This window comes from Brachyhypopomus gauderio, chromosome 1 (genome assembly GCF_052324685.1).
Source record: "Brachyhypopomus gauderio isolate BG-103 chromosome 1, BGAUD_0.2, whole genome shotgun sequence".
Lineage (NCBI taxonomy): Eukaryota > Metazoa > Chordata > Actinopteri > Gymnotiformes > Hypopomidae > Brachyhypopomus > Brachyhypopomus gauderio.
In genome coordinates, this window is record NC_135211.1 from 53,642,773 (window position 1) to 53,668,281 (window position 25,509).

The 25,509-nt window shown below is 43.1% G+C and overlaps 1 protein-coding gene across 2 annotated transcripts in view; it reads left to right on the plus strand.

The window, feature by feature from the left end:
• The window catches only part of LOC143525354 (NACHT, LRR and PYD domains-containing protein 3-like), a 101,530-nt gene that overhangs the window by 29,172 nt on the left and 46,849 nt on the right, over positions 1 to 25,509 (plus strand). The window contains exons 7-11 of one of the 2 annotated variants that reach the window (XM_077019200.1): positions 360 to 564; positions 1,158 to 2,958; positions 3,456 to 3,629; positions 4,972 to 5,142; positions 23,681 to 24,274. In XM_077019200.1, the coding sequence (XP_076875315.1) occupies positions 360 to 564; positions 1,158 to 2,958; positions 3,456 to 3,629; positions 4,972 to 5,142; positions 23,681 to 23,711 (2,382 nt within the window). In that variant the 3' untranslated portion in view covers positions 23,712 to 24,274. Of the gene's footprint in view, positions 1 to 359; positions 565 to 1,157; positions 2,959 to 3,455; positions 3,630 to 4,971; positions 5,143 to 23,680; positions 24,275 to 25,509 lie in introns of those variants that run through there. The other variant, XM_077019193.1, reaches the window with a different exon arrangement.

Sequence of the window (25,509 nt, forward strand, 5' to 3'; positions counted from 1 at the left end):
GTAGATTGTGTTTATTATGTGAGTGGGAGAAGGGTCTTATCATTAGAGTGTGTTTAGATCACAGCTCATGATGAGACTCTGGTTTTACACTGGTTCATGCTTTACTTTAATGCCTATTTGTAATTTAGCTGATGATGAACAAAACTCAAATGTATAAAGCTGTGTGTTATGCTGTGTGATAGCTTTAGAAAACTACATACAATTGAAACTTTAATATTAGAATTATGTATTTATAAACCATAATGTCCACAGGACCACCCAGTCCCTCTCAGTTCAGTCCTCTCTTGTGTTTAATGGATTATCCTGTGTTATAATCAACTGTCTGTAACACTGTAGTTTCACTGATACTGTTTATTCAGGAGTTGGAGCACAAAATCATCTCTCTGGTGAAAAATGAGCTGAAGAGATTCAAGAATCTACTGAGTCCAGATTACCCAGCATGCACTGAGAGACAGGTTGAGGATGAGGAGGATCAGAGCAGTGTCAGAGAGGGTGCGCTGAAGATCACTCTGCAAGTCCTGAGGAACATGAACCAGACAGACCTCGCTAACACACTAGAGACCAGTAAGAGCTCTGGGTCATGACATCATAACATCACTTTATTACTTCAGAGGGAGGACACTGTTGGTGAATCTGTCCTCAGTTGACCTCCCTTCAGTGTAGTCTGCTCAGGTGCAGACTCAAGACTCTCCTACATTTATCACTGTTGCTGAGATTTGACCAATCAGATTTGACCACAGGTCACTGTCTCATGATGTCATACACAGGTGTGTTTTCTATTTCCCTCCATTGTCTCACAGATGTCCAGTCTGCTAGTTGTAGGTCTCCTCAGTCAGGTGACTAATGTGTGTGGTGAAACCTCAACTGGTGTAATGGCTTCCTCCATTAACCCTTTGTTCTCCATTTCAAATTGCTGATGATTCTGTGATACCGACACTCAGTAGACTCTCTCAACAAAATATTGTATCATACAGTAACTGGTTTAATCCTGAAATGCAAAACTCACAGTCTTTGAAGATTTATCATCTGAATTATCCAATCTATGGGGAATAAAAATCTATTCATAATGATGTATTTATTTGTATGTCATGTGATGAGTCTGTTATGATTGACCCTAAAGACATTAACGTATGTGCTGTTGTCTTCCTCTTTATCAGAATTGGTCCCTGGTTGCCACAGAAAGCTCAAATCCAAACTGAGGGACAAATGTCTGAAAATTAATGAAGGAATCTCACAGCATGGAACCACAACACTTCTGAATGAGATCTACACAGAGCTCTACATCACAGAGGGAGGGAGTGGAGAGGTGAATAATGAACATGAGGTGAGACAGATTGAGACAGCATCCAGGAGACCAGCAACACAGGAGACATCCATCAAATGCAGTGACATCTTTAGACCCTTACCAGGACAAGACAAAGCCATCAGAACTGTGCTGACTAAAGGAGTGGCTGGAATTGGTAAAACAGTCTCAGTACAGAAGTTCATACTGGACTGGGCTGAAGGAAATGTAAATCAGGATGTTCTCTTCATATTTCCACTTCCTTTTAGGGAGCTGAATTTGATGAAGGAGAAAAAGCTCAGTCTGGTGCAGCTTCTTCATTGCTTTTTTCCAGAAACATGTGAATTAAAACCGACTCACTATACATACTACAAAATTCTGTTCATCTTTGATGGTCTGGATGAGTGTCGTCTTCCTCTAGATTTCCAGAACAATGATGGCTTGTGGGATGTACGAGATTCGACCTCAGTGGATGTGCTGCTGACAAACCTCATCAAGGGGAATCTGCTTCCCTCTGCTCTCCTCTGGATAACCTCTCGACCAGCAGCAGCCAACCAGATCCCTCCTGAGTGTGTTGACCAGGTAACAGAGGTACGAGGGTTCAGTGGCCCTCAGAAAGAGGAGTACTTCAGCAAGAGAATCAGTGATCAGAGTCTGGCCAATAGAATCATCTCACACATTAAGTCATCAAGAAGCCTCTACATCATGTGCCACATTCCAGTCTTCTGTTGGATTGCAGCCACTGTTCTAGAGAGGATGATGGGTGAAGCAGAGAGTGGAGAGATCCCCAAGACTCTGACTCAGATGTTCACACACTTCCTGATCTTTCACATCAAACACAAGGATCATAAGTATGATCAGAAAAGTGACTCTGACCCTCAACAAACTAGAGAACATATTTTGGCACTGGGAAAACTTGCTTTCCAACAGCTGGAAAAAGGCAACCTGATCTTCTATGAGGACGAGCTGAGAAACAGTGGGATTGGTGTCAGAGAAATGTCAGTGTATTCAGGAATGTGTACTCAGATCTTCAGAGAGGAGTTTGGGCTGCACCTGGGGAAGGTGTTTAGCTTTGTACATTTGAGTGTTCAGGAGTTTCTGGCTGCTTTATATGTGTTTATTATCTACATCTCCACCAACACAAATGTGCTGGAACATCAAACCACATCCCTTAATTATTTATCCAAGAGGTCTAATTCAAAATCAGTGTCTCATTTGCTTACGTTTGCAGTGGACAAGGCCTTACAGAGTCAGAATGGACACCTGGACCTTTTCCTCCGCTTCCTTCTGGGTCTCTCACTGGAGTCCAATCAGACTCTCTTTCAAAGCCTACTAACACAGACAAGAAGCAGCTCTCACAGCAAAAAGGAAACAGTCAAATATATCAAGAAGAAGATCAGGGAGAATCCTTCTTCAGAGAAATTCATCAATCTGTTCCACTGTCTGAATGAACTGAATGATCATTCTCTAGTACAGGAAGTCCAAACATACCTGAGCAGAGGAGGTAACACTCATCTGCGTGGAGCCAGGCTCTCTCCTGCTCAGTGGTCAGCTGTTGTGTTTGTCTTGCTGAACTCAGAAGAGGAGCTGGATGAATTTGACCTGAATAAATATGACCCATCAGAGGAATGTCTACTGAGACTGCTGCCAGTGGTCAAAACTTCCAGAAAAGCCATGTGAGTATTTTCATTTAGAGATTAACAGTGGATGTAACACTGGGTGTTCTTGACACAAAACAAATGACAAAGAGAGTGAGAGAACTTTAGAGAGCACGAAGAGTAGAGAGACCCTACATTAAAGAACAACTTCACAAAATACTGACACCACTTGCTAGGGTTATTTATCAGGACACTTTTCTTGTGGTAATATCTTTTAATTTCATATACACATCATGAATACCCCAGTATTAAAATGAACATGAAAAATGCACCTTTCAGTGCTTTTGCACACACATTTGACTACATTATATAAAGTTCAGAGCTAAGCAGGTTAGGATTATTAGGTGTATTATTGTGGAAAGTGTTTGGTGGTGTAGCCTTATAGGTGAGGAATGGATATGAAACTTCAGCATTTTCCAACATACAGAGGATAATTTAATCAGCAGTTCAGATTCTGTAATCCAGTATCATCTGATTGATCTGCATTTTGTATTGTATTTGTTCCTCCTTTACAGACTGTCTTACTGTGGTCTCACTGAGGAGTCTTGCAAATCTCTCACATCAGTTCTACAAACAGAAAACTCCTCACTGAGAGACCTGGAGATTAATAATAATAACTTAAAAGATTTAGGAGTGGAGCAGCTCTGTGCAGGACTGAAGAGTTCACACTGTAAACTGGAGATTCTCAGGTGAGTTTTCTGTCAATTTAATTTGGTAAATAATAAAGTGTGGTGACACTACAGAGTTTAATAAATATTAAGATAAAGATTTATGACCTTTTAAAATGTCAATTTCCTTTTAAAAATAATAAACTTCTTTTGAGTACAGTGAGTCTCCGCTTAACAACGGGGTTAGAGACTGATCGTAAAGCAGTTTTCGTCATTAAGCGTGACCCTAGATTTAGATACGCTTTGATCGTAAATACAGTATAGAAAAAAATTAACAATGTTCTCATGCGTGCATACAGCGTGAGAAAGAGCGATCGCGTTGCCAAGATGGGTTGCGATGGAGGCTGCGGTGCCTCAGCTTATCATACACAACAGTCCACTGTGCTGCCACTGCTCCTCCACGCACCGCGCAAAATAAAAAAAAAGTAGGTTGTAACTACGGTCCATTGCTAACCAGACCCGTCGTTAAGCCGGGACTCACTGTATAGTATTTGTCACATTGAGGACCCCGGCCCCTCCCTTTTGGGCGTGTGTTTACGTCATCTACGTCTCCTAGTCTGCGTCTGTGTAACTCCGTGGGTGCGGTTGTGTCTTGTGCTGATTCATCTTACCTGTGGCTTGTCTCGTCATCACGCGGGGCTTATGTGGTTTGTCTACTTAATGTGCGTTCACGCAGTGTCCTGTGCTCGTCTTTGTCTGAGTCTACGTGTCTTGACACATTGTTGTATGTTATACGTGCGCTGTCTGCACTCTGAGTGTTAATGTAATAAACGTGATGTGTGCTCTGGAGAGGATTCCGTGTCTCATCCTTCGCCCTGCCCGCGCGTCACAGTATTAAATATACTACCACACAAAGCAATGCAAGACAATTTCAGTTTATTATTATTTAATGAAGTTTTCTTCCTTAATTCATTACAAATATTTTCTGATAAAATTACATGAACTACAATTCATTAAATGACATGTAATACATAAGCAGAAAAAAGAAAAATATGTAATACATAAGCAGATTCCCAGAAACTTCTAGAAGAGAAATGTAACACTAAATAGTCACAGATGAGTCCTTGTCCACATGTATTTGGGTATTTATGGAAACATACAGGCTCCTACACAGAGCTGAACACGCACACTCCTACACAGAGCTGAACGCACACACTCCTACACAGAGCTGTACACACACACTCCTACACACAGCTTAATGAACACATTGGTACACACAGCTGAACGCACACACACGCACTCCTACATGGAGTCTGCAGAAACACACAGCCTGTAAAACAGCTCTGTGCCTGTCTTCCTATTCTGGAATCCAGCATCATCTGATTGATCTGCATTTTGTATTGTATTTGTTCCTCCTTTACAGACTGTCTATCTGTGGTCTCACTGAGGAGTCTTGCAAATCATTCACATCAGTTCTACAAATGGAAAGCTCACTGAGAGAGCTGGAGATAAATAATAATGACCTAAAAGATTCAGGAGTGGGGCAGCTCTGTGCTGGACTGAAGAGTTCAAACTGTAAACTGGAGATTCTCAGGTGAGTTTTCTGTCAATTTAATCTGGAATGGAAACAGTAAAATGTGGTTTTATTAAATAATAAGATAAGACAAAGACGCATGTTCTTTTAAAAATAATAAACTTCCTTTGAATGCAGTATTTAAAAATACTACCACAAGGCAATTCTACATTTTATTATTTTATCAAGTTTTCTTCTTTAAATCATTCCAAATATTTTTGTTACAACTAACTACATGAACTACATTTCATTAAATGACCCATATTGAGCAGAGAAAGAAAATTTGTGATGCCTAAACAGATTCCCAGAAACTTCTAGAAAATAAATGAAACACTCTAAAGCAGGGGTGTCAAACTCAAGCTGTGTGACCCGCCGCACAGCTTGAGTTTGACACAATGTGGCTTGCCGTGTCATTTTATGTGGCCCACGAGAGCTTAAAAAGCCTAATTGTCTGAAAAAATAAGTGAAATACGTGCAGTGACCAAAAACTACATTTCCCACAATTATGTTAACAGAAAAGTGACTGCATCTCCACACTGCAGTGTTTCCATATTGATGTGATTTTCCCAATAAATGTAACTGAAAAATACAAATAATAATCCCAAAATGTCCAGGAAGAGAAAAATTGATGCAGATGGAAGGGTGTTTAAAGAAAGATGGAAAGCGAATACATGTTTGTGCTTCAAGGAGATAAACCGGTCTTTTGTGTTATGAAGCGGTGGCGGTTGTCAAAGAGTACAATCTATGTCCGCATTTTGAGACCAAATACGGAGCTAAGTATGTCAAAATTAGGCATCAAGGAAAACAACAAATTGCCAAAGAATTAAAAGGCAAACTGCACATGCAACACAATGTGTTCATGAAAGCCACAACAACAAACAATGCGGCAGTAAAAGCTAGCTTTGTTGTGACTGAAGAAGTAGCCCGCGCTTCAAAGTCTTTTTCAGAGGGAGCGTTTTTGAAGCACAATTGTTATTTTCAGTTATTTGATATTTCAAGTTTTGAACAAAGTAAATGAGATATCTCAGCTGTTCCTTGTTTCCCTTTAGGATTGTGTTTTGTATTTATCCTCTGTGAGATTTTATAAAATGAAAAGTGCGTTACAAATAAAATCTATTTTTATTATTATTATCCTCCGTATGTGTTAGGCTCGGTGTGGGTCATTTGTTTAATGTAGAGCCTGTCACGTTAGTCCTGTCCCACGCCTTGCTTATATCTTGTACACAGTCTCGCTGTGTGTCTGGTCGGTTAATGCTGGGTTCTTTTGTGCCTTGTGATCTCCCATTTCCGAGCTCCTACTTATTCTCACTGTGTTTTTGCCTAGTCTTAGACTCTACATTGGAGGTTCATAGATTGATTCTGGGTATTAGCAAGTTTATTGGGTGTATGTTTTCATGTTTGGTCACTTATTGTATTAGCCAGAAGAGAGTTATGCTCCACCCAGTGTCCTTCCATATATATCGGTTATTTTGGTTTTCAGTTCGTATGCATATATCTGTTTCCTTAAAGCTAGTTTCATTGGTGTCGTTAGTCGTGTTAACCCCTGTATCCTGCCGGTGTATTGTCTAAGAGTTTATCTGTTCGGTTTTTTCCTTCATTGTTTTGCTAATAGTGTTGTCTGCCCTTTGTTAGTGATGTTTGTGTTTCTGTTTAGAAATGTATGTAGTTAATCTTCTTCCTAATCTCCATACATGCCTTCATCCTTGTGTTTCAGCTCTAGGTCATGTCTTTTGTTTGAGTTTAGAATTGTATGTACGTTGTATTCTGTAGTTTGGTTTTCATGTCTGTCCTTTTCCTGTGTCTGGTAAATGTGTGTAATCATGGTTTAGTCTCCCGTTGTCATTGCGTAGATGCTAAGAGTGTGAGTTTTTAGAATGCCTCCACCCCCTAGCTGAGAAACGTTACAGTGGTTGGACCTATTAACACTAGGAACCCGACAGCCGCGAAAATTTTCGCAAGGCTTAGTAAGGTCCATGTAGCCCACTCCCCTGCTGTGAAGGGATTAACGCCCATTGTCTTGGTAATGTGGTGGAAGCGTCTCACCCCCAAGCTCATACGCCTGCCAAAGCACAAGCGGCTCACCTCCAAGCTCATACAAAGCACCAAACGTGATACTTCACGAAAAACTTGGTTACAAACAAGCAGACTGTATATGTTACCGATCCTACAACAAACAGCGGAAATTTTGTAGACTCGTGTTTCAAAAGGTACAATTCAAGCGCACGTAGAGACGACAGTTTCTCAAATGAGTCCCGTCAAACAATAAAAATAAATAAAATTGTTTGAACTTCTTCGTATATTGTTTGAAGCTCTTTGTATATTTACTACACTATATAATATTTGTTACACTTTCTGTTTCCACATTTGAATTCGCGTTTGAAAAGCTAAGAAATTATATGGCGCAAGTATATATATGGCTGATAAATGTTGTGATCTAAACAGCAGACTGGAAAAGGAGAGGAAAAGACAGGAAGAACAAATTCATGTGCTGTAAAACAACTTTATTTTGATCAAACATGGATGTCTATTCCGGGTTTCTTGAAGTGGAATGTCAAGAAAGTTGAGGGTGTCTTGAAGTTGAGGGTGTACTCGCCAGATGCACTTGCCGCATGCAACACACGCGTTGATGCTGTGGAGAACAATTCAAAGTACACCTTACATTTTGAATAAAATCTTTCAGAAGACAAAAATACGTAACATATGTGGTGTTACGTATGTAGGCCTACTTATCAACGTACCTTCATGTAGTTGTAGCCAACAGTTGCTACACAGCCAGGGTGTACTCGCCGCTGTTGGGAATTTTCTTCTCCGACCCAGACGGGCCCCAACACCGCCCCGATGAACCGACTGGTTTTTGACTGAGTGGTCCAAGCAAAGTCTTGACAACAAAAGTTCTTTTAAAATGATTTATATAGAATATTAATGAATGCAATATAATAGAAGTATACGTGGTACAAACTCTTCAGTGCACTGGTGCTAGTTGCCTAGGAATCTACCTAACCCAAGTGGATCTCAGCAGTGTCCAAGCGAAAAGCCTCTCGTGCTGGGCGATGTCCTTTCTTTCATACTCTCTGTCCATAAGTTTTGATTTGTTAAGTTTCGATAACTCCCCAATCCTGGCTGCTCTCCATGGAAAATCACCTGCTCCTCTTCTCCCAGCCTGTGTGTCTGGTTATCTAAAAACTGCTTGCTACACATCCTGCACTGAATAGGCCCCTTCTGTTCTCCTCAAGGCCACTGAGGCCTCCTTACTCCTGCTTTCCCACAGTCTTCCTGAAAAACACTAAATTGACACATCAAGTTATTAGCCTTTAATTTTCTTTTTTCCAACATTCCCCCTTTTAGACCAAAACATTGGTCTAACTCTAGTCTAATACTAAAATCTATCTAGCCCAGTGCACTTATTAAAAGAAAGACAATCATAAAAATCCCTAAATGTGTATACATTCATAGTGTGACTATGTCAGTTAGTACAACGTCTATGTGTTCTTTTATGTGATTTGTGGGTTCTGGATCACTCCCCAGTCGTGGGCCGAGACCTTTCAGACTATTCGGAGATGCCCCCCTTCATCTCCCACGGTCTCGTGACTTGACGTTGTCCCCGAGACCCAGGTCCCGCCTGGTGGGAGATCACCTCGACCCGTTCTATTAATGTGCCCATGTGTCATGCATATTACTTTTAAGCTAGTGAATCAGCTTTCATGTGCTGTTGGTTGTGCTCTAATGTGTGGTGCGTCTTCATTCTTCATCAGTCGCTGACGCTGCCAATACCTACAAAGCAAGCATAATTAATCAAAAACAACAAGTTTTTCACACAGAATCGTCTTCTTCAGATGATATGTCATCATCATCCTCCGCCATCAGTGGCATAGTGTATGGTGGTGGGTTCTTTGCGTCCCCCTTCTCAATCGCGGCTGTGATCAACCTTTGGGTGAGAGATCTGATACATGGTATACAACAACATCCACAAATAACAACAATTGCAATGAACACGGCTACTGACATAAACAAAGACATAATTAGTGCCTTCCATTTCCCAAACACCTTCGTGAACCACTCCTCCATGGGGTTACTGATACCTGAGGCCTCCTGCATCTCCTTAGATAAAGCCTTCAGTCCGTCCAGAGCTCTGGTCACCGACCCGTCCGATGCGGTGTTATTGGGAATGAAGGTACAACAGTTGTCGCCAAACATGAAACATACACCCCCTTTTTCCGCCAGGAGCATATCTAGAGCCATTCTGTTTTGTACGGCCATCAGTGAGGTAGCTCTCAGTTGTTCGCTCAGCCCCTCTATTGCGTCTCTTGTTAGGTTGGTTAATCTCAGTACATTGTAATGGACAAAGTTGATCCTATCTACATTCTTGTTCGGTGTTACTGGAAACAAGGCTGATATAATTGGAATGTTCTCAAAGCCCGTAGCTATTTGATCAACTAGCTTGTATTCATTGGGAACCCCCCGAGGCACTCCTATGGAGTCAATGTATGTTGGTGACCCTATGGACAAATCAAAGGCATCACGCTTCTTTCTCCCTTGGGCTATAGCAGGCTGCGGTGTGATTTCCCTCAGCCCTATCATTGTTATTGGTGTGATTAGTCTTACCATAGCACAGATTGCTTTAGCTCTTCCTGGTATTAATGCCAACAGAGTGTGTCCTCCGCAGTACCACCAGATCCCTGCCCGGGCTACTCTCCCTATCCCCGGGACCTTCGTTGTGGCGTTACACCAATCTGGTTCAATTTCTCCCACACTCATGATTGCGTCTTTCTCGGTCAAGTTAAAACATTGGTATTGTCCTTTAAGTTTTACTGGCACGAAAGGAGCGTTACCTCCTTCCAAATTTTTGACGTACGGAAAAATACTGTCCAGGCTGGAACAATTTGAGGTCGTAATACTTTTCACCTTAGTTAAATTCAACATACACTGATATCCTACTGGATCTGTTTCAGGATTCAGTGGGGCTGGTGAGGTCATTAACGCGGGTCGGGCTGCTGCACAGGCCACACAACCTTCTAACCCATTTTCTCTACTGTTTTGTTCTAGCCATGACAACCACAAATTCGAGCCGCTGTAACCGGTTGCTAATTCTATTAACTGCTGGGACGATAATTTAGTGAGATCTGTGGTTAGAGTGAACTTGTCTGCTGAATCCTCCACCTCTTTTATTTTTGCCTCAGGTTTTGCTGGGCTGAGTGGCTTGGGTTTGGCTAAATAGCTGAGTTTAATTATTCCCCATATGTCACGTCCTGATTGCTCCACCCCCAGGGTGAAGTACAACGGTCTGTTATTACCCCATATCTGCCCATTCCATTTGACAGAAAAAGTTACTGGATTTTGGGACACGTGATAGTCTCGCTGAAACGACACATCGACCCACCATTTGCTCAAAGAGGTCGTGGACGGGTTACCTTTCTTATCTCCTAATGTCGGTTTCCATCTCCCCGAGTACTTTATCACTGACCCCCAACCAGGACACCAGTCTGCACTATAGAAACTCCCCCTTCCTTGACAGCCCGCATCAACTTGATTGGTCCAACATATGTACAAATCACATCCTCTGTATGAGGCATTGGCTCCCCCGCAGTCCACTACCTCACATAAGTCAAAAGTCCAGCTCGAGGCTGTACCATCTCTATAACTCAATTCCACACCTCCGTATGTCCGTACACACCGGTCCTTGGACTGTCCTACTGGCCTGGTTCCAGCTTCTCTTGGTTTTCTTACTTTAAAGTCTATTTTCTCTGGTTTGGTCGCGTTTACTAGCGGGTTAGGGCTGTGGATCTCATCGGGCCTCACCTCTTTGCAGACAGTGTGATTGTCGTCCCACTGACACAAAGTTACGTTCACGTTATTGGGTTGTTTCTGATTTCCTACACTAAATATTACCACCGCTCCTATTATCACCGCGGCTAGAAATGTTCCCCCCCATAGCCAAGTCCATGTTCTCAAAGTTAATCTCCCTACTCTAACATATTGTTGGTACTGAGCCTCATCTGGACGTCCCACACGTCCCGACAACATGTCTCTTATTTCCCACAGTTCCATCCTAGGATGGAAGATGATGCACCACCACCTTGGTACCGGTTGGTTTAAGTAAAGTTTTAATGATCGGTTTCACAGTCCTCCAGTCTAATCCGTCTAGTCCACAACCCAGCTTCGGTATGGCTAGAGTGTTAATGTTCAATGATATTAACAATGTGGCCAGGTGTTGTATGCTTGAAATCAGATCTACTAATTCTGGCTTCTCCCTGTAGTATCTTTTGGTCACTAAATGGAATATAATGTGTGTCTGTGTGGTTTGTGTGGCATACTTGCCTATGGGCACCTTGGCTATACCTGTAGTGCCAAAAGCTTGTCTGATCTGCAGAGCCACTCCAGCTCCCAGGTTCAGGTCTGCGCTCACACAGTGTGCTATAGCCTCACAGTCAGTCTCCAACAGGTCTCCTTCACCTTCCTCCCACCAGTCCTCGGCTGTGATGTATTCTCTGTAAAAAGCTACACTGGGGTCGGTACTTACCACCAACTCCTTCCCTGGGGCTTCTCCTGTCTCCTCCAGGTGTGTCTTGATCTCTCCTGTGGTTCTTGTTGGTTTTTTTGCTGCAACACAGTGTGAAATGTGGTACCAAGTCTTACCTTTGTCTTTCCTCACTTTCACTGAGTGCTCGTTGGCACCTTCGACCTCCCACGGGCCTGTCCACCGTGGCTCGTTCCACTTCCTCTTGTGCACCTTGATCCTTACCCAATCCCCTGGCTTCACCTTCACCTTGGGTTCCAGGTCTTCTTTTCCTTTTTCCTGTTGAACAGACTTATTGATTTCACAAAGCAATTTGGTTAATTCTCTCATGTACTCTGACATCTCCTGTTCCTGGATTTCCAAAACTGGTCCCTCAATCCTTGGTCGAGGGCACCCTGGCATGGGTCGTCCTGTCATGAGCTGGTGTGGTGAGAGATTGTATTCTCCCGTGGAGGTTGCTCTCATGGACATCAACACTAGTGGCAGCGCCTGAACCCAGTCCATGTCTCCTGCTGCGCACACTTTGGCCAGTTTAGTCTTAATGGTCTGGTTGGCTCTTTCCACCAACCCCTGTGACTGTGGGTGGTAGACAGTGCCAAACTTGTGGGTTAGGCCCAGCTTTTGTTCTACTTCTGCCAAGTGTTTGTTATCAAAGTGGGACCCATTGTCACTTCTAATCACTTTTGGTAGGCCGTACCTGGGAATCAACTCATTTTGCAACCATTTTATGACTGATTTTGAATCTTCCTTTTTGGTGGGTATAGCTTCTACCCACTTGGTGAATCTGTCTACCATGACCAGCAGGTACCTGTACCCCCTTACCCTGTTGTCTGGCCCCATGTCTGTGTAATCGATCACAATCTCCTCAAATGGCCCCGCGGGCACTGGGTATCCTCCAATTCTCACCCGGTATGGTTTCTTTACATTGTATGACTGACAGATATCACATTCGCTCACGTATTGCTTCACATGGTCTCTGAGGTATGGATGCCACCATAAACATTCTAATTTGGTCACCATGGCCGACACTCCGGAGTGAGTTGGCCCATGTGCTTCGCATAGTATCAATTTCATCTTCTCTAAGGGCAAAACTACCCTCCCTTCTGGACTCCTCCAGAGTCCTTTAGTGACAGTGGCTCCCCGGTCTATCCACAATTGCTTCTCATAGACCGTGGCCTGTTCTTGGATCTGTGCCAGGTGGCTCTCTGTCAACTCAGGCATGTTATGAGTTTCCAGCAACAACAAGCTCTGTGGGTTGTACCCTCCAGCAGCTTTGGCTGCTCTGTCAGCAGCTTCATTACCTCTAGAAACAAAACTGTCATTACCCTGATGTCCTCTTACCTTTATCACAGCCACTTCTTTGGGTAACATGATAGCTTCACTCAACTCATGTACTGCTCTCAAATGTTTGATTGGCTGTCCTGTGGCGTTAGTGTACCCATTATCCATCCACCTGACTAGTTCATGGTGGATGACCCCGTGCACGTATGCTGAATCTGTGTAAATGTTCACAATCTGTCCTGACGCGTGTTCCAGTGCTCTAGTGAGTGCGACCATTTCTGCCAGCTGAGCTGAAGCTGGTTGTGGAACCACTCCTGATTCCACCTCCTCCCACTCTTCCCCACATGCTTGTACCACAGCGTAAGAGGCCTTCAGTTCGTTACCTTGTCTCCAACAACTCCCATCTGAACAGAGTTCCCATGCTCCTGGTTTAGTAATTCTGACCTTGTGCAGTTCTGGTCTGAGCTGAATGTATCTTTCTGTGGCGTCAGCGCAGTCATGTGGTGTCGCATCTTCTGCTACTTCAATGTTATCAGTCAGATTCACAAGTTTTGACGCAGTGTTGTACGTGATGTGTGGCTGTGTGAGTATGGCTTTTATCTTGTTCTGTCGTGCTCTTGACAAAGAAAAGGCTTGTGAGTTTATGAACGCCATTACTCCGTGATTGGTGCTGACTATTAGTGGGTGACACATTACCAAGTGTGCTGTCTTCTCTATCGCTGTGGTGAGTCCTGCCATGTATGTTGTGCATGGTCCTGTTCCTATCACTGGTTGATCTAATTTGGAACTGTGAAAAAATAAAATGTTCCTTCCTTCACTCTCCCCCTTCTGAAAGAGACAAGCATGAACATGATTGTCTCTTACAGAAACATTTAAATGAAAAGGTTGTGTGTAGTCTGGTGCTGCTAATTCAGTAGCGCTAGCAAGTGCTTGTTTCAGAGTTATAAAATCCCTCTCTGCCTCAGCCGTCCAGTCAAGCTCCACCTTCCCGTTACTCAGATCTTTTGACACTGCGAGTTTTCTGAGGCTGTGAGCTAAATCACTGTAGTTAGGTATGTAGTTGCGGCAGTAGCCTGTCAGGCCTAAAAATGACATCATTTGGGACACTGTAGTGGGCTTTGGAAATGACAGTATTGACTGTCTCTGATTTGGAGTCAGGGTGTGACCTTTGTGTGAGATGTTTCTCCCCAGAAAGGTGACCATCGGCCTGGCCACCTGGAGTTTTGACTTGTTCACTTTGTAACCTAATTCAGCTAACAATGTTAGAATGGTTATGGTGTCTCTAAGGCACTTATCAGGTGAAGTACTAGCTATTAACAAATCGTCCACGAACTGTATTAGTACGGTGTTAGGGTCAATCAAATCATTGTCAGTTAATCTAGACAGATCTTTCAACAGACATTGATTGAAGATGCCTGGTGAGTCTTTGTAGCCTTGAGGTAGCCTGTTGTATGTGTACTGTTGACCTTTAAAGGTAAACGCAAAAATGTCTTTCACATTCTCATCAATTGGTATAGAAAAGAAAGCATTAGCTAAATCTATGCATGAAAAGCTGCAGTGTTCAGTCGTTAGGTTCTGCAAAGATCGATAGGGGTCAGGTACTGGTATGTTCTCAGTTACAGTGACATCATTAATGTGCCTCAAATCATGCACCATACGATACTCATCTTTTCCAGGTTTTTTAACAGGTAGTATGGGCGTGTTCCACGGTGACGTCGTGGGTTTCAGAACTCCAACTTTGATTAAATCTGCAATGGTGTCTGTAATACCTGCCATGGCTTCTGGCTTGATTCGGTACTGTGGCTGATGAACGACTGTTTCTCCTGGCTTTAACCTAATAGGAGCCATGTGGTGTGATGCACATCCTACATCTACCTTTGTCGTGGTCCACAAGTTGGCTGGGACCGTCTCTAGTTGTTCTTTGGCCTGGGGGTGATCCAACAGTGCTCTGCCGTGTGTGGCTGTCAGGGGCTGGTTACAGAAGTACGCCAAGTCACTGGTGTCACATGCGACTCTCCAGTACTTACCATCCGACGTACCCTCTACCCCTGGCAGACAGGTTGGGCGAAACTGTTCCTTCATGGCAGTGGCCAGCATGGGGCCCAGCTCACGAGGTTCGTGTCCAGCCGAGACCAACAGCGAGACATGTGGTAGTGAATCCTGCTGGTCCGGGTTTCTCCAGTACGTCATCTGTTCTCCTGTTAACACAACTAGTGCAGCCACACCTTCAGGTCCAACAATCATTGATTCACAAATTATATTTTGTAATTGACCTTCAATGTTATTCCACAGCTGTCCGTAAACCTCATCCTCCCCTCTGATGTAATTAAAAGTGCAGTGTGTGCTGTCTATTGGTGGGGTCATACTCTGAAGTGACAGGAACCATGGTTTCTAGGGATGCACCGAAAATTCGGCCACCGAAAATTTTCGGCCGAAATGGCTTAAATTTGCATTTTCAGTTTTCGGCCGAAATACTTTCATCACCGAAACAACACGGCCGAAACAATGTGCTGTGATGACGCGAGCAAAAATCACCACCTGCACGCGCTTATTTGGATAAAGCTAGCAAAAAAGTTTTCCAGTGATGGCGCCAAGGCAAAAGACATTACACCAAAAATTATGGAACTCGTTGCCTTAGACGATCAGCCGTTCTCTGTCGTAGGGATTTTGTAGGCTAATAGAGCACATTGAGCCCCGTTATGTTTTGCCGAGCAGACGACATTTCTCAGAAGTGTGTTTACCCAAGCTGTTTAATGTTGTTGCAACTCACGTCACGTTTTTATGAGAGAATTAATATTTATCTTTCAGGCCAGTCAGTTATAACTAAATTTCACTCGTATAAAATACATATATTTATCCTCTAAGATAAAAACGGTCTGCAAGCGAGTTTAATTTAATTAGTGGTCGGCCGTTGTCAGCGGTATCGCCGTTAACGGCCCACCACTAATTTTATTTTATAATATGCATTACTGTAATGTCAGTGCTAAATAAATATATACAAATCAAATTTTGTAGTTGATTTATTCTTTGAATAGCAATGCCTTGATTTTAGTGAGGTTAGCCATAAATCCAATGTTACTAATAATTGGCATAATAATAATAATAATCTTTATTTGTATAGCACCTTTCATACATACATGTAACTCAAAGTGCTTTATGTATTTCGGTGTTTCGGTTTTCGGCTTTCGGCCTTGATTTCCTCATTTTCGGTTTTCGGTTTCGGCTAAGAATTTTCATTTCGGTGCATCCCTAATGGTTTCCATAAATTAAACGTGTAAAGCAAATTTTTAGCAGTTGCTTGTTCCTCAGGATGTTGTAATGTGGCCCAGTAAATGTGAGCTGGGCCATCCGCTGCTTGTTGATTAAGTATTCTAAGGCGCTCATCGTGGTTGGTGACAGAGACAGCTAATTTACCTTCACTCGGTGTGCATTCAATAATGGCTGAAAATTGACACAACAAATCTCTACCTAACAAATTAATTGGGCACTGTTCTGAAAACAAAAATGTGTGCTCGACCTGTGGGCCTGAGCCCACTGACACCTTCAAGGGCACAGTCAGTGGCTGCAGTGTAGTTTTTCCCAGAAATCCAGTAGTGGATAGTGACATCTTCGACAAGTAGCCTTTCCACTTCCTGTCTGTTAAGACTGACGTGGTGGCTCCCGTGTCGACTAAGAACTCCACTGGCTCCCCCTCCACCAATAGACATACAACTGGTTCACTGCATGTGGGGGAACTGGACATCGGGCAGCTTCATTGGCCACCAGGTGGCGCTGGCATGTATTGCATGCCAGGAGGCACAACCTGTTGTCCTTGTGTGAGTGCGGGTTTCTGCTGGTAATTTACGTTTTGGGGTTGCTGGTACTGTATTGGCTGTTGATACTGTACTGGTTGTTGCTGCTGTATTGGCTGTTGCTGCTGATACTGCATTGGCTGCTGCTGCTGCTGCGTCATCGGACAATCTCTTGCCCAGTGACCCATCTGGCCACAACCAAAACAGCCGTTGCTTTGTGTGGTTTGGAAGTTCCCTGCTCTGCCTCCCCTGAATCTACCTTTGGCTCTGCCTCTGCCTCGGTATGGGCCTGCCTGGGCGTAGTAACCGGGCTGTTGTGGCGCCGCCCAGCTGTTGACCTGTTGTGGCATAACATAAGGTTGCATCATGGGTTGTATGGGTTGCATCACTGGTTGCGCGGGCGGCTCTACGGCCACTGCCTGTACAGAAGTGTCTTCCTTTGACACTAATTGCTTTTTAGGCTTTGAATTGTCCCTTTCCCTTAACAATTTAAGTAATGCATCTTTCATCAACTTATCGGTGTTTCCGCCCTTCTCTAGCTGTCTCGCATGTTCTTTTTCCAACTTAGCTTCTTCCTGCTTGATGGCTTTCTCCACTTCCCAGACCACTCTCTCTGCTCTGTCCAGCGTCTGCTCCAAACGGGTGGGGCCACTCAGACTCAAACTCTCAACCATCCGCTGTTCAATTCTTTGCAATGCATTATTTAACTCTGTTTCTCTAGTTTTCTCGCGCACACAGTCTTCAAGCCTCTTTAGTCTACTCTCCATTTTATCCATAGCCATGTCACTAATAACTTCCATTACCACTTGTCTCCCCTCTTCACATTCACGCTCTCTCACTGATTTTGGACGTGCAGAAGCCCCGTCCACACCAACGTCACTCATTTCACTCACGGACACTGGCGCCATCAGCGCTGCACGCGGACGTTGAGGAGCACCGGGTTCACATGCTTTTTCTACATAGGGAGGGGGCACAGGGGGTTCTGTCTTTTTGGTTTCAACTCATTCTTTATCATTAATATTTTGACAAATTTTTCGAAATGTTCTCACATACGACAAATAAGTTTCAGCTTCTTCCAGCTGGTTTTTGCGCTTTTGCTTAGTTAGGGCTCCGCTAGCCTCTAATCTTTTTTTTTCTTTATTAACCCGTGTGACCCAATGCTTCTCGATCTGCTCCCAATCAACCTGAGACACACCGCGATCGTCCGGGTCTGGCCACAACCCTTCGGATCGCATCTTCTCAAAACATTTTTTCACATACATCACTGTGTCTGACCTCATTTTCGGCACAGCACGTTTCTCCATAGTATCAACCAAATAATCCTCCAAACCCTTAATATTATCCATGATATAACTCCGGTTTTTAAACTACTTCCAAATTACTTTTTCTGCAATTCGATTCCGTAAATTTTAAAACTTTTTCGTCGTACTCACTAGCACTTTAATACCCCCGAATTAATTCAGTAAACTTTATCACTTTATCGTCGTGTTCGCAAGCGCTTTGATTCGCCAGCGCGCACCCCAAGGGCAGACAGACACAAGTTAATATCTCCACACTCCAAACAACTCCGGCTCAACACAGCTCGCGCGAGTTTCACTTCCAGCACTTAAATCGTACGTTTACGGAGCGTCATAAACCAAATTATAATTTCCTGCATGAAAATATATAATAATTTTTGTTTTACACTTTAACATCTTATGAAATGTTTCTCTTGTGCTTGTGTACACAATGATGAACGTCTTTCTTGGGGGCTCATGCAATTTACTCAGGGGTTCAAATGTCCTCTCATAAGAGGCTCATGGATTTATGGGCGTGGGTTTGTAAGTCCCCCAATGAAAGGCTCTCAAGTTTTATTATAGCACGTATGCTCAAACAATTTATACAAGTCTTTATTCAACATAAAACCACACGGTACATGAAAACCAACCCAACACTGCAAATTTGCAAACACGCATACACAGATACAGCTGTAGTTTCACCAATCACGCACGCAATTTCAACAAAACACACGGGGGCCCCCCAAAACCGGCTGAGCGCGTCCTCCGGAATTTCTTTGAATATATTATTCTTGGAATCCCAGGCTACAACAAAAGTTCTTTTAAAATGATTTATATAGAATATTAATGAATGCAATATAATAGAAGTATACGTGGTACAAACTCTTCAGTGCACTGGTGCTAGTTGCCTAGGAATCTACCTAACCCAAGTGGATCTCAGCAGTGTCCAAGCGAAAAGCCTCTCGTGCTGGGCGATGTCCTTTCTTTCATACTCTCTGTCCATAAGTTTCGATTTGTTAAGTTTCGATAACTCCCCAATCCTGGCTGCTCTCCATGGAAAATCACCTGCTCCTCTTCTCCCAGCCTGTGTGTCTGGTTATCTAAAAACTGCTTGCTACACATCCTGCACTGAATAGGCCCCTTCTGTTCTCCTCAAGGCCACTGAGGCCTCCTTACTCCTGCTTTCTCACAGTCTTCCTGAAAAACACTAAATTGACACATCAAGTTATTAGCCTTTAATTTTCTTTTTTCCAACACCGCATGCAACGGGCCACTGGCGTGTTCCTGCGCGCACTGTGTATGCACGCACCTTCATGATGTCTGTCAACGGCGCACTGCAAAGAACAAAGTACATGTTATATTTTGAACGAATTCATTCATGTGTACCAGCCAGGGACCTTCTTTCTTATATTTTCGGCAGGTTCATCGTTCATCGCTGCCAAGGTCAACGGGCCACCGGCGTGTTTATGCACGCACAGAAGTACATGTTATATTTAGAACGAATTCATTCATGTATAAATTGATTCTGTGAAAATATCACAGGCATGGGTCATAACAGAACGGGAATCCAATTCCAGCAACCATGAGAAAAATAACCAGCAACCACCACAAGAAATAAACAGAGGACTAACACGGAAACAGACATGAAATGGCAGGAGATGCGGGGCAGACCGTGACACCGGCGTTGGCGTTTTTGGCTTCCAAAGGAACTTCTCGGCGAATCTTGTTCATTGTCCCAAGCAGAGTCGTGTTGCATTCCAGCAGCTTCTTAGCCAGGGAAAGAGATGTGAAAAAATTGTCTGTGGCTACAGTTCTGCCCTTGCCCAGGTATGGCTTCATAAGCTTCATCACCACATTCTCGGACACTCTTTGCCCCTTGGGACAATCGGGGTCCTTTCCAAGGTATGGAATGGCGTTGCACATGTACTTTGTGTTCAACTCAGAAGCAACCCAAAACTTTATTCCAAACTTGTCCGGCTTTGAGGCAATGTACTGGGTGAATGGACAGCGAACCTTGGTTGGAAACAGCTGCTCGTCGACTGTCAGTTCCTTGCCTGGGGTATAGCACAAAATGCAGTTGTTCACAAATCGCTGCCAGATGTCCGAGATCGCAGCAAATCTGTCGCTCTTTGCACGCTCCGCACGGGTGTCCTTATTATCAAAGCGCAAGTACCGCATGATTTTTTGGTAGCGGTCCCGTGCCATTGTCTCCTGGATCGAAGGCACAGCGAACATTGCCGACCAACAGTCCGACATCGCTCCAACTGGACAGAGGACTGCTCGTAGAAATAGGATTGCTACGAATGCCATGAACTCGCTGACCGACAAACTCCAGCTGCTGTCTGTTCTGCGGGCTTCATGGACAGTGCAGTCTGTGATGATTCGCAGCATCTCCATGTCAAGCAAACACAGAAAACTCTGCAGTCTGCTTGTGATCCTACGCTGTATTAGTAAAAGTAAACAAATGACGCTAGGTAAATTACACGTACTAAATATCATTCAAACACAAGCAGAAACACTGGAAAGAAATATGAAGTTACTATACCTTTGCATGCTCTGTAGGCCCGGACGGCTCAACGAATGTTGAATTAGGCGAACAGCTGCTGACACGAGAGCGTGCGATGCCAACCTTCTCCCAAACAGTTCCATCTTTTGCCCGTACGGTTGGTGCAGGTGTGGTGTCAGCCTGTGTCCGTCTCTTCCTTGGAGGGCTCTGTTGTACCTCATCCGATGTACTGCTTCTTTCTTCATCGGATGAATCGCTGGTCAAAAAACAGGAGGGTCCTTCTCCCACATCGGACTCACAGCAGTCCTCGTTGGTCAGCAAAGCCGCAACTTCTTGACCGGTGAACGTCCTCTGTCTTGCCATGGTGTTTTGCGTCATCTCCACACAGGATAGTAGTGAAAATGTAAGTCGCCTGCCTTTGGGTTTCAGCTTTTATCATGACTCTGAAGAACACACCCACAACAGTGCATACTAATTATACTTTATTATAATAGGTGGCGCTTCACACATAATAAATAACCAGCAACCACCACAAGAAATAAACAGAGGACTAACACGGAAACAGACATGAAATGGCAGGAGATGCGGGGCAGACCGTGACACCGGCGTTGGCGTTTTTGGCTTCCAAAGGAACTTCTCGGCGAATCTTGTTCATTGTCCCAAGCAGAGTCGTGTTGCATTCCAGCAGCTTCTTAGCCAGGGAAAGAGATGTGAAAAAATTGTCTGTGGCTACAGTTCTGCCCTTGCCCAGGTATGGCTTCATAAGCTTCATCACCACATTCTCGGACACTCTTTGCCCCTTGGGACAATCGGGGTCCTTTCCAAGGTATGGAATGGCGTTGCACATGTACTTTGTGTTCAACTCAGAAGCAACCCAAAACTTTATTCCAAACTTGTCCGGCTTTGAGGCAATGTACTGGGTGAATGGACAGCGAACCTTGGTTGGAAACAGCTGCTCGTCGACTGTCAGTTCCTTGCCTGGGGTATAGCACAAAATGCAGTTGTTCACAAATCGCTGCCAGATGTCCGAGATCGCAGCAAATCTGTCGCTCTTTGCACGCTCCGCACGGGTGTCCTTATTATCAAAGCGCAAGTACCGCATGATTTTTTGGTAGCGGTCCCGTGCCATTGTCTCCTGGATCGAAGGCACAGCGAACATTGCCGACCAACAGTCCGACATCGCTCCAACTGGACAGAGGACTGCTCGTAGAAATAGGATTGCTACGAATGCCATGAACTCGCTGACCGACAAACTCCAGCTGCTGTCTGTTCTGCGGGCTTCATGGACAGTGCAGTCTGTGATGATTCGCAGCATCTCCATGTCAAGCAAACACAGAAAACTCTGCAGTCTGCTTGTGATCCTACGCTGTATTAGTAAAAGTAAACAAATGACGCTAGGTAAATTACACGTACTAAATATCATTCAAACACAAGCAGAAACACTGGAAAGAAATATGAAGTTACTATACCTTTGCATGCTCTGTAGGCCCGGACGGCTCAACGAATGTTGAATTAGGCGAACAGCTGCTGACACGAGAGCGTGCGATGCCAACCTTCTCCCAAACAGTTCCATCTTTTGCCCGTACGGTTGGTGCAGGTGTGGTGTCAGCCTGTGTCCGTCTCTTCCTTGGAGGGCTCTGTTGTACCTCATCCGATGTACTGCTTCTTTCTTCATCGGATGAATCGCTGGTCAAAAAACAGGAGGGTCCTTCTCCCACATCGGACTCACAGCAGTCCTCGTTGGTCAGCAAAGCCGCAACTTCTTGACCGGTGAACGTCCTCTGTCTTGCCATGGTGTTTTGCGTCATCTCCACACAGGATAGTAGTGAAAATGTAAGTCGCCTGCCTTTGGGTTTCAGCTTTTATCATGACTCTGAAGAACACACCCACAACAGTGCATACTAATTATACTTTATTATAATAGGTGGCGCTTCACACATAACGCCGAAACCGGGCTAATCCCATGCATACACGGGAACAATAAAAGGTGATTGGACCCGTGATAATGGTTCACGGCAATCTGTGAATATCAGTCAAACACAAGCATAAACACTGCAAAAAAATATTATGTTACTTACTATGCTGTATGAGTAAAAATAAATAAATGACGCCAAGTTATTTACACGAACGAAATATCTTATTTACACGAATGAAATATCAGTCAAACACAAGCATAAACACTGCAAAAAAATATTATATTGCTATGCTGTATGAGTAAAAATAAATAAATGACGCTAAGTTATTTACACGAACGAAATATCTTATTTACACGAACGAAATATCAGTCAAACACAAGCATAAACACTGCAAAAAATATTATATTACTATGCTGTATGAGTAAAAATAAATAAATGACGCTAAGTTATTTACACAAACAAAATATCTTATTTACACAAACGAAATATCAGTCAAACAGAAGCATAAACACTGCAAAAAATATATTACTATGCTGTATGAGTAAAAATAAATAAATGACACTAAGTTATTTACACGAACGAAATATCTTATTTACACAAACGAAATATCAAACACAAGCATAAACACTGCAAAAAAATATTATGTTACTATGCTGTATGAGTAAAAATAAATAATTGTAAAAATAAATATTACTTTACTATACCTTTATTACTTTGTTGCTGCTATTGAAGTGCATACACAAGAAAATCTGGGACGTTTGCTTCATACATAACGCCAATACCACGCTAATGATAATGTGTTTCACGGGAACAATATGGACCCGTGATAATGGTTGGTTCAGCCATGTAAATATGTGGCGCTATTGAAGTGCATACACAAGAAAATCTGGGATGCTTGCTTCATACATAACGCCAATACCACGCTAATGATAATGGTTCACCGCTCTAAATAATACTTATGTCAATATGTGGCGCTTCACACATAACGCCGAAACAGGGCTAAACTTTATTTATTTATTTTAGACTACAAACTAGACCTGGTGCACACAGACTGCACACAGACTAGACCTGGTGCACCACAGAGCTCCTGCCACAGAGCTCCTGCCTGTCTTTCTGCTCCTGTCTTGCTCTGAAATTAACATATGTATGGTCCTGCTAATTGGGCAGGAGAAGGAGGGGTGATGTCCTCAGAACCTTGAAATCTCAGGAGCTCCAGTGTTAGAGAGGCTCAGCCAATTTTCTCTCTCTCCGGTTTTCTTTGCTACAACTAACAGCAAACAGCTGAGAGTCGTATTACTTCATTAATGAGCCCGAGTTATACCAACCAACTGATCAACGTTACCACGGCAACAGATTCACCGATTTACTTCAATCAAGCTTGATGACGCGGCTACATGGACTCAAACGAAGGCGATCAATTCCCTATCGTTAAACCGTGAACGAGACTCAAATTCCTGGACTTCATATCCAGAAGGACGATTCCCAGCACACCTGGACGACGTCGTTTTTTATCAACGAGGTGCCTGTGGTGAATATTCCCTCCTAATTCCAGGAGAATTCAAGGAGGATGACGAAACCACCGAAAATCCTCAACACGTGAGAGTCTAACCGCTGGGCATTATCTAAGTTTAACTAAAACCTTCTCAGTGTTTGTGTTCAACTTTGTTTAGATTGTCTTCATCAAGATTTGTATATACAAAGTTCTCTTTGCTGTGCATGCCACCATCTTTTATTTATCTGATTAATGGACAACTTGTAGTCTTCCCCATTCTCACACACCCCATTAATTTTTAGTTATTAAGCCAGCACCATTACTCTTTGTACTGACCACGTTGGAATACGATGCTGAGTCTTCACTGTAAATATACTGATCCCTGTTGATGCTGTTTGTGTTTTAGAATAGTTGGTTTTAAATAAATGTATCATTTATTTTCACCAAATTGTCTGTGTTGATGTCATTCAAAAGTGGTTGTTGCCAAAAAATTCTCCTCCAAAGAATTCACAGTTAAATCCTTCAAATACCAAACCATTAATTACCTTTTGTTGATAACTAAAGGTTGTGGTTCTGGTATAATTAGAATATGAGACTGATTAATAATTAAGGTAAAACAAATTATATCTACTTTAAAGGAGTAGTAGGTGAAACCCTTAGTGTGCACCTCCAACCAGAAGGTTAGGCATTGCTAGAAGTTAATTTCTTCATACTTCACAGTTCTTTGTCTTTTACGCCGCTTGCACACCGACTAACTATTAACACTGGGCAGACTTTTGCCACGAAAAAAGTTGTGTGGAAAATCAGCCTCCGAGTAGCCCACTTCCCCGCTGTGAAGAGATTAGTGCCCTTTGTCTTGCTAATGACATGGTGCGCGTTTGAAGCGCCAACTCCCGCTCTCCTTTCCAAGGAAATACAGCTTGGCCAGCTCCTGTATATCACAGCTCCAAGAAGCAATTCAAAAGTTACAATCTATATTTCTTTATAGCACGAAGGTAATTATTCCTTTGCAAAATAGGAATGAATCCTTTGGTTTGAATCGCGCTAAACAATCTAACTGAAATAAATCCTCGCATTGTTTTTGTATTAGGCGTACATGCTGTGCGATTTTCTCAAGGCAAAACCAGACACAGACTAGCCAGTTTTATGTTTCATTCACATTTAATGCTTACTTCATCGCACTAAAGAATAAACTACAATAATGTGCATGTAGTAGGCATGCGTGTTGTGCGATTTTGTATGTGTTTCATACATATTTTATGCTTACAATAAAGAATAAACAATGTGTTTGTGGTACGTGTCGTGCGATGTAAAATTTACAGAATTGTGCTGCAGAGTAAACAAATATACATTTTGAATCCACTACAAACTTGTAAGATACCAGTCAATCTGTGTACCTATATTTTTTGTAATGTAAAATAGTTGCACATCGTGTTAGTTTGAGTATATGCGCGATTTACAGAAATAACGCCGGTAATAGAACCGCTGTTGTAAAACTTTTACACACACACACACATGCAGTAATAACAACAATAAAGATATTCTTGCCTTAGCAATGACAGAGTAAAACAAATGTGTGATGCAGAACAACATTATTTTTATTAGAAAAAT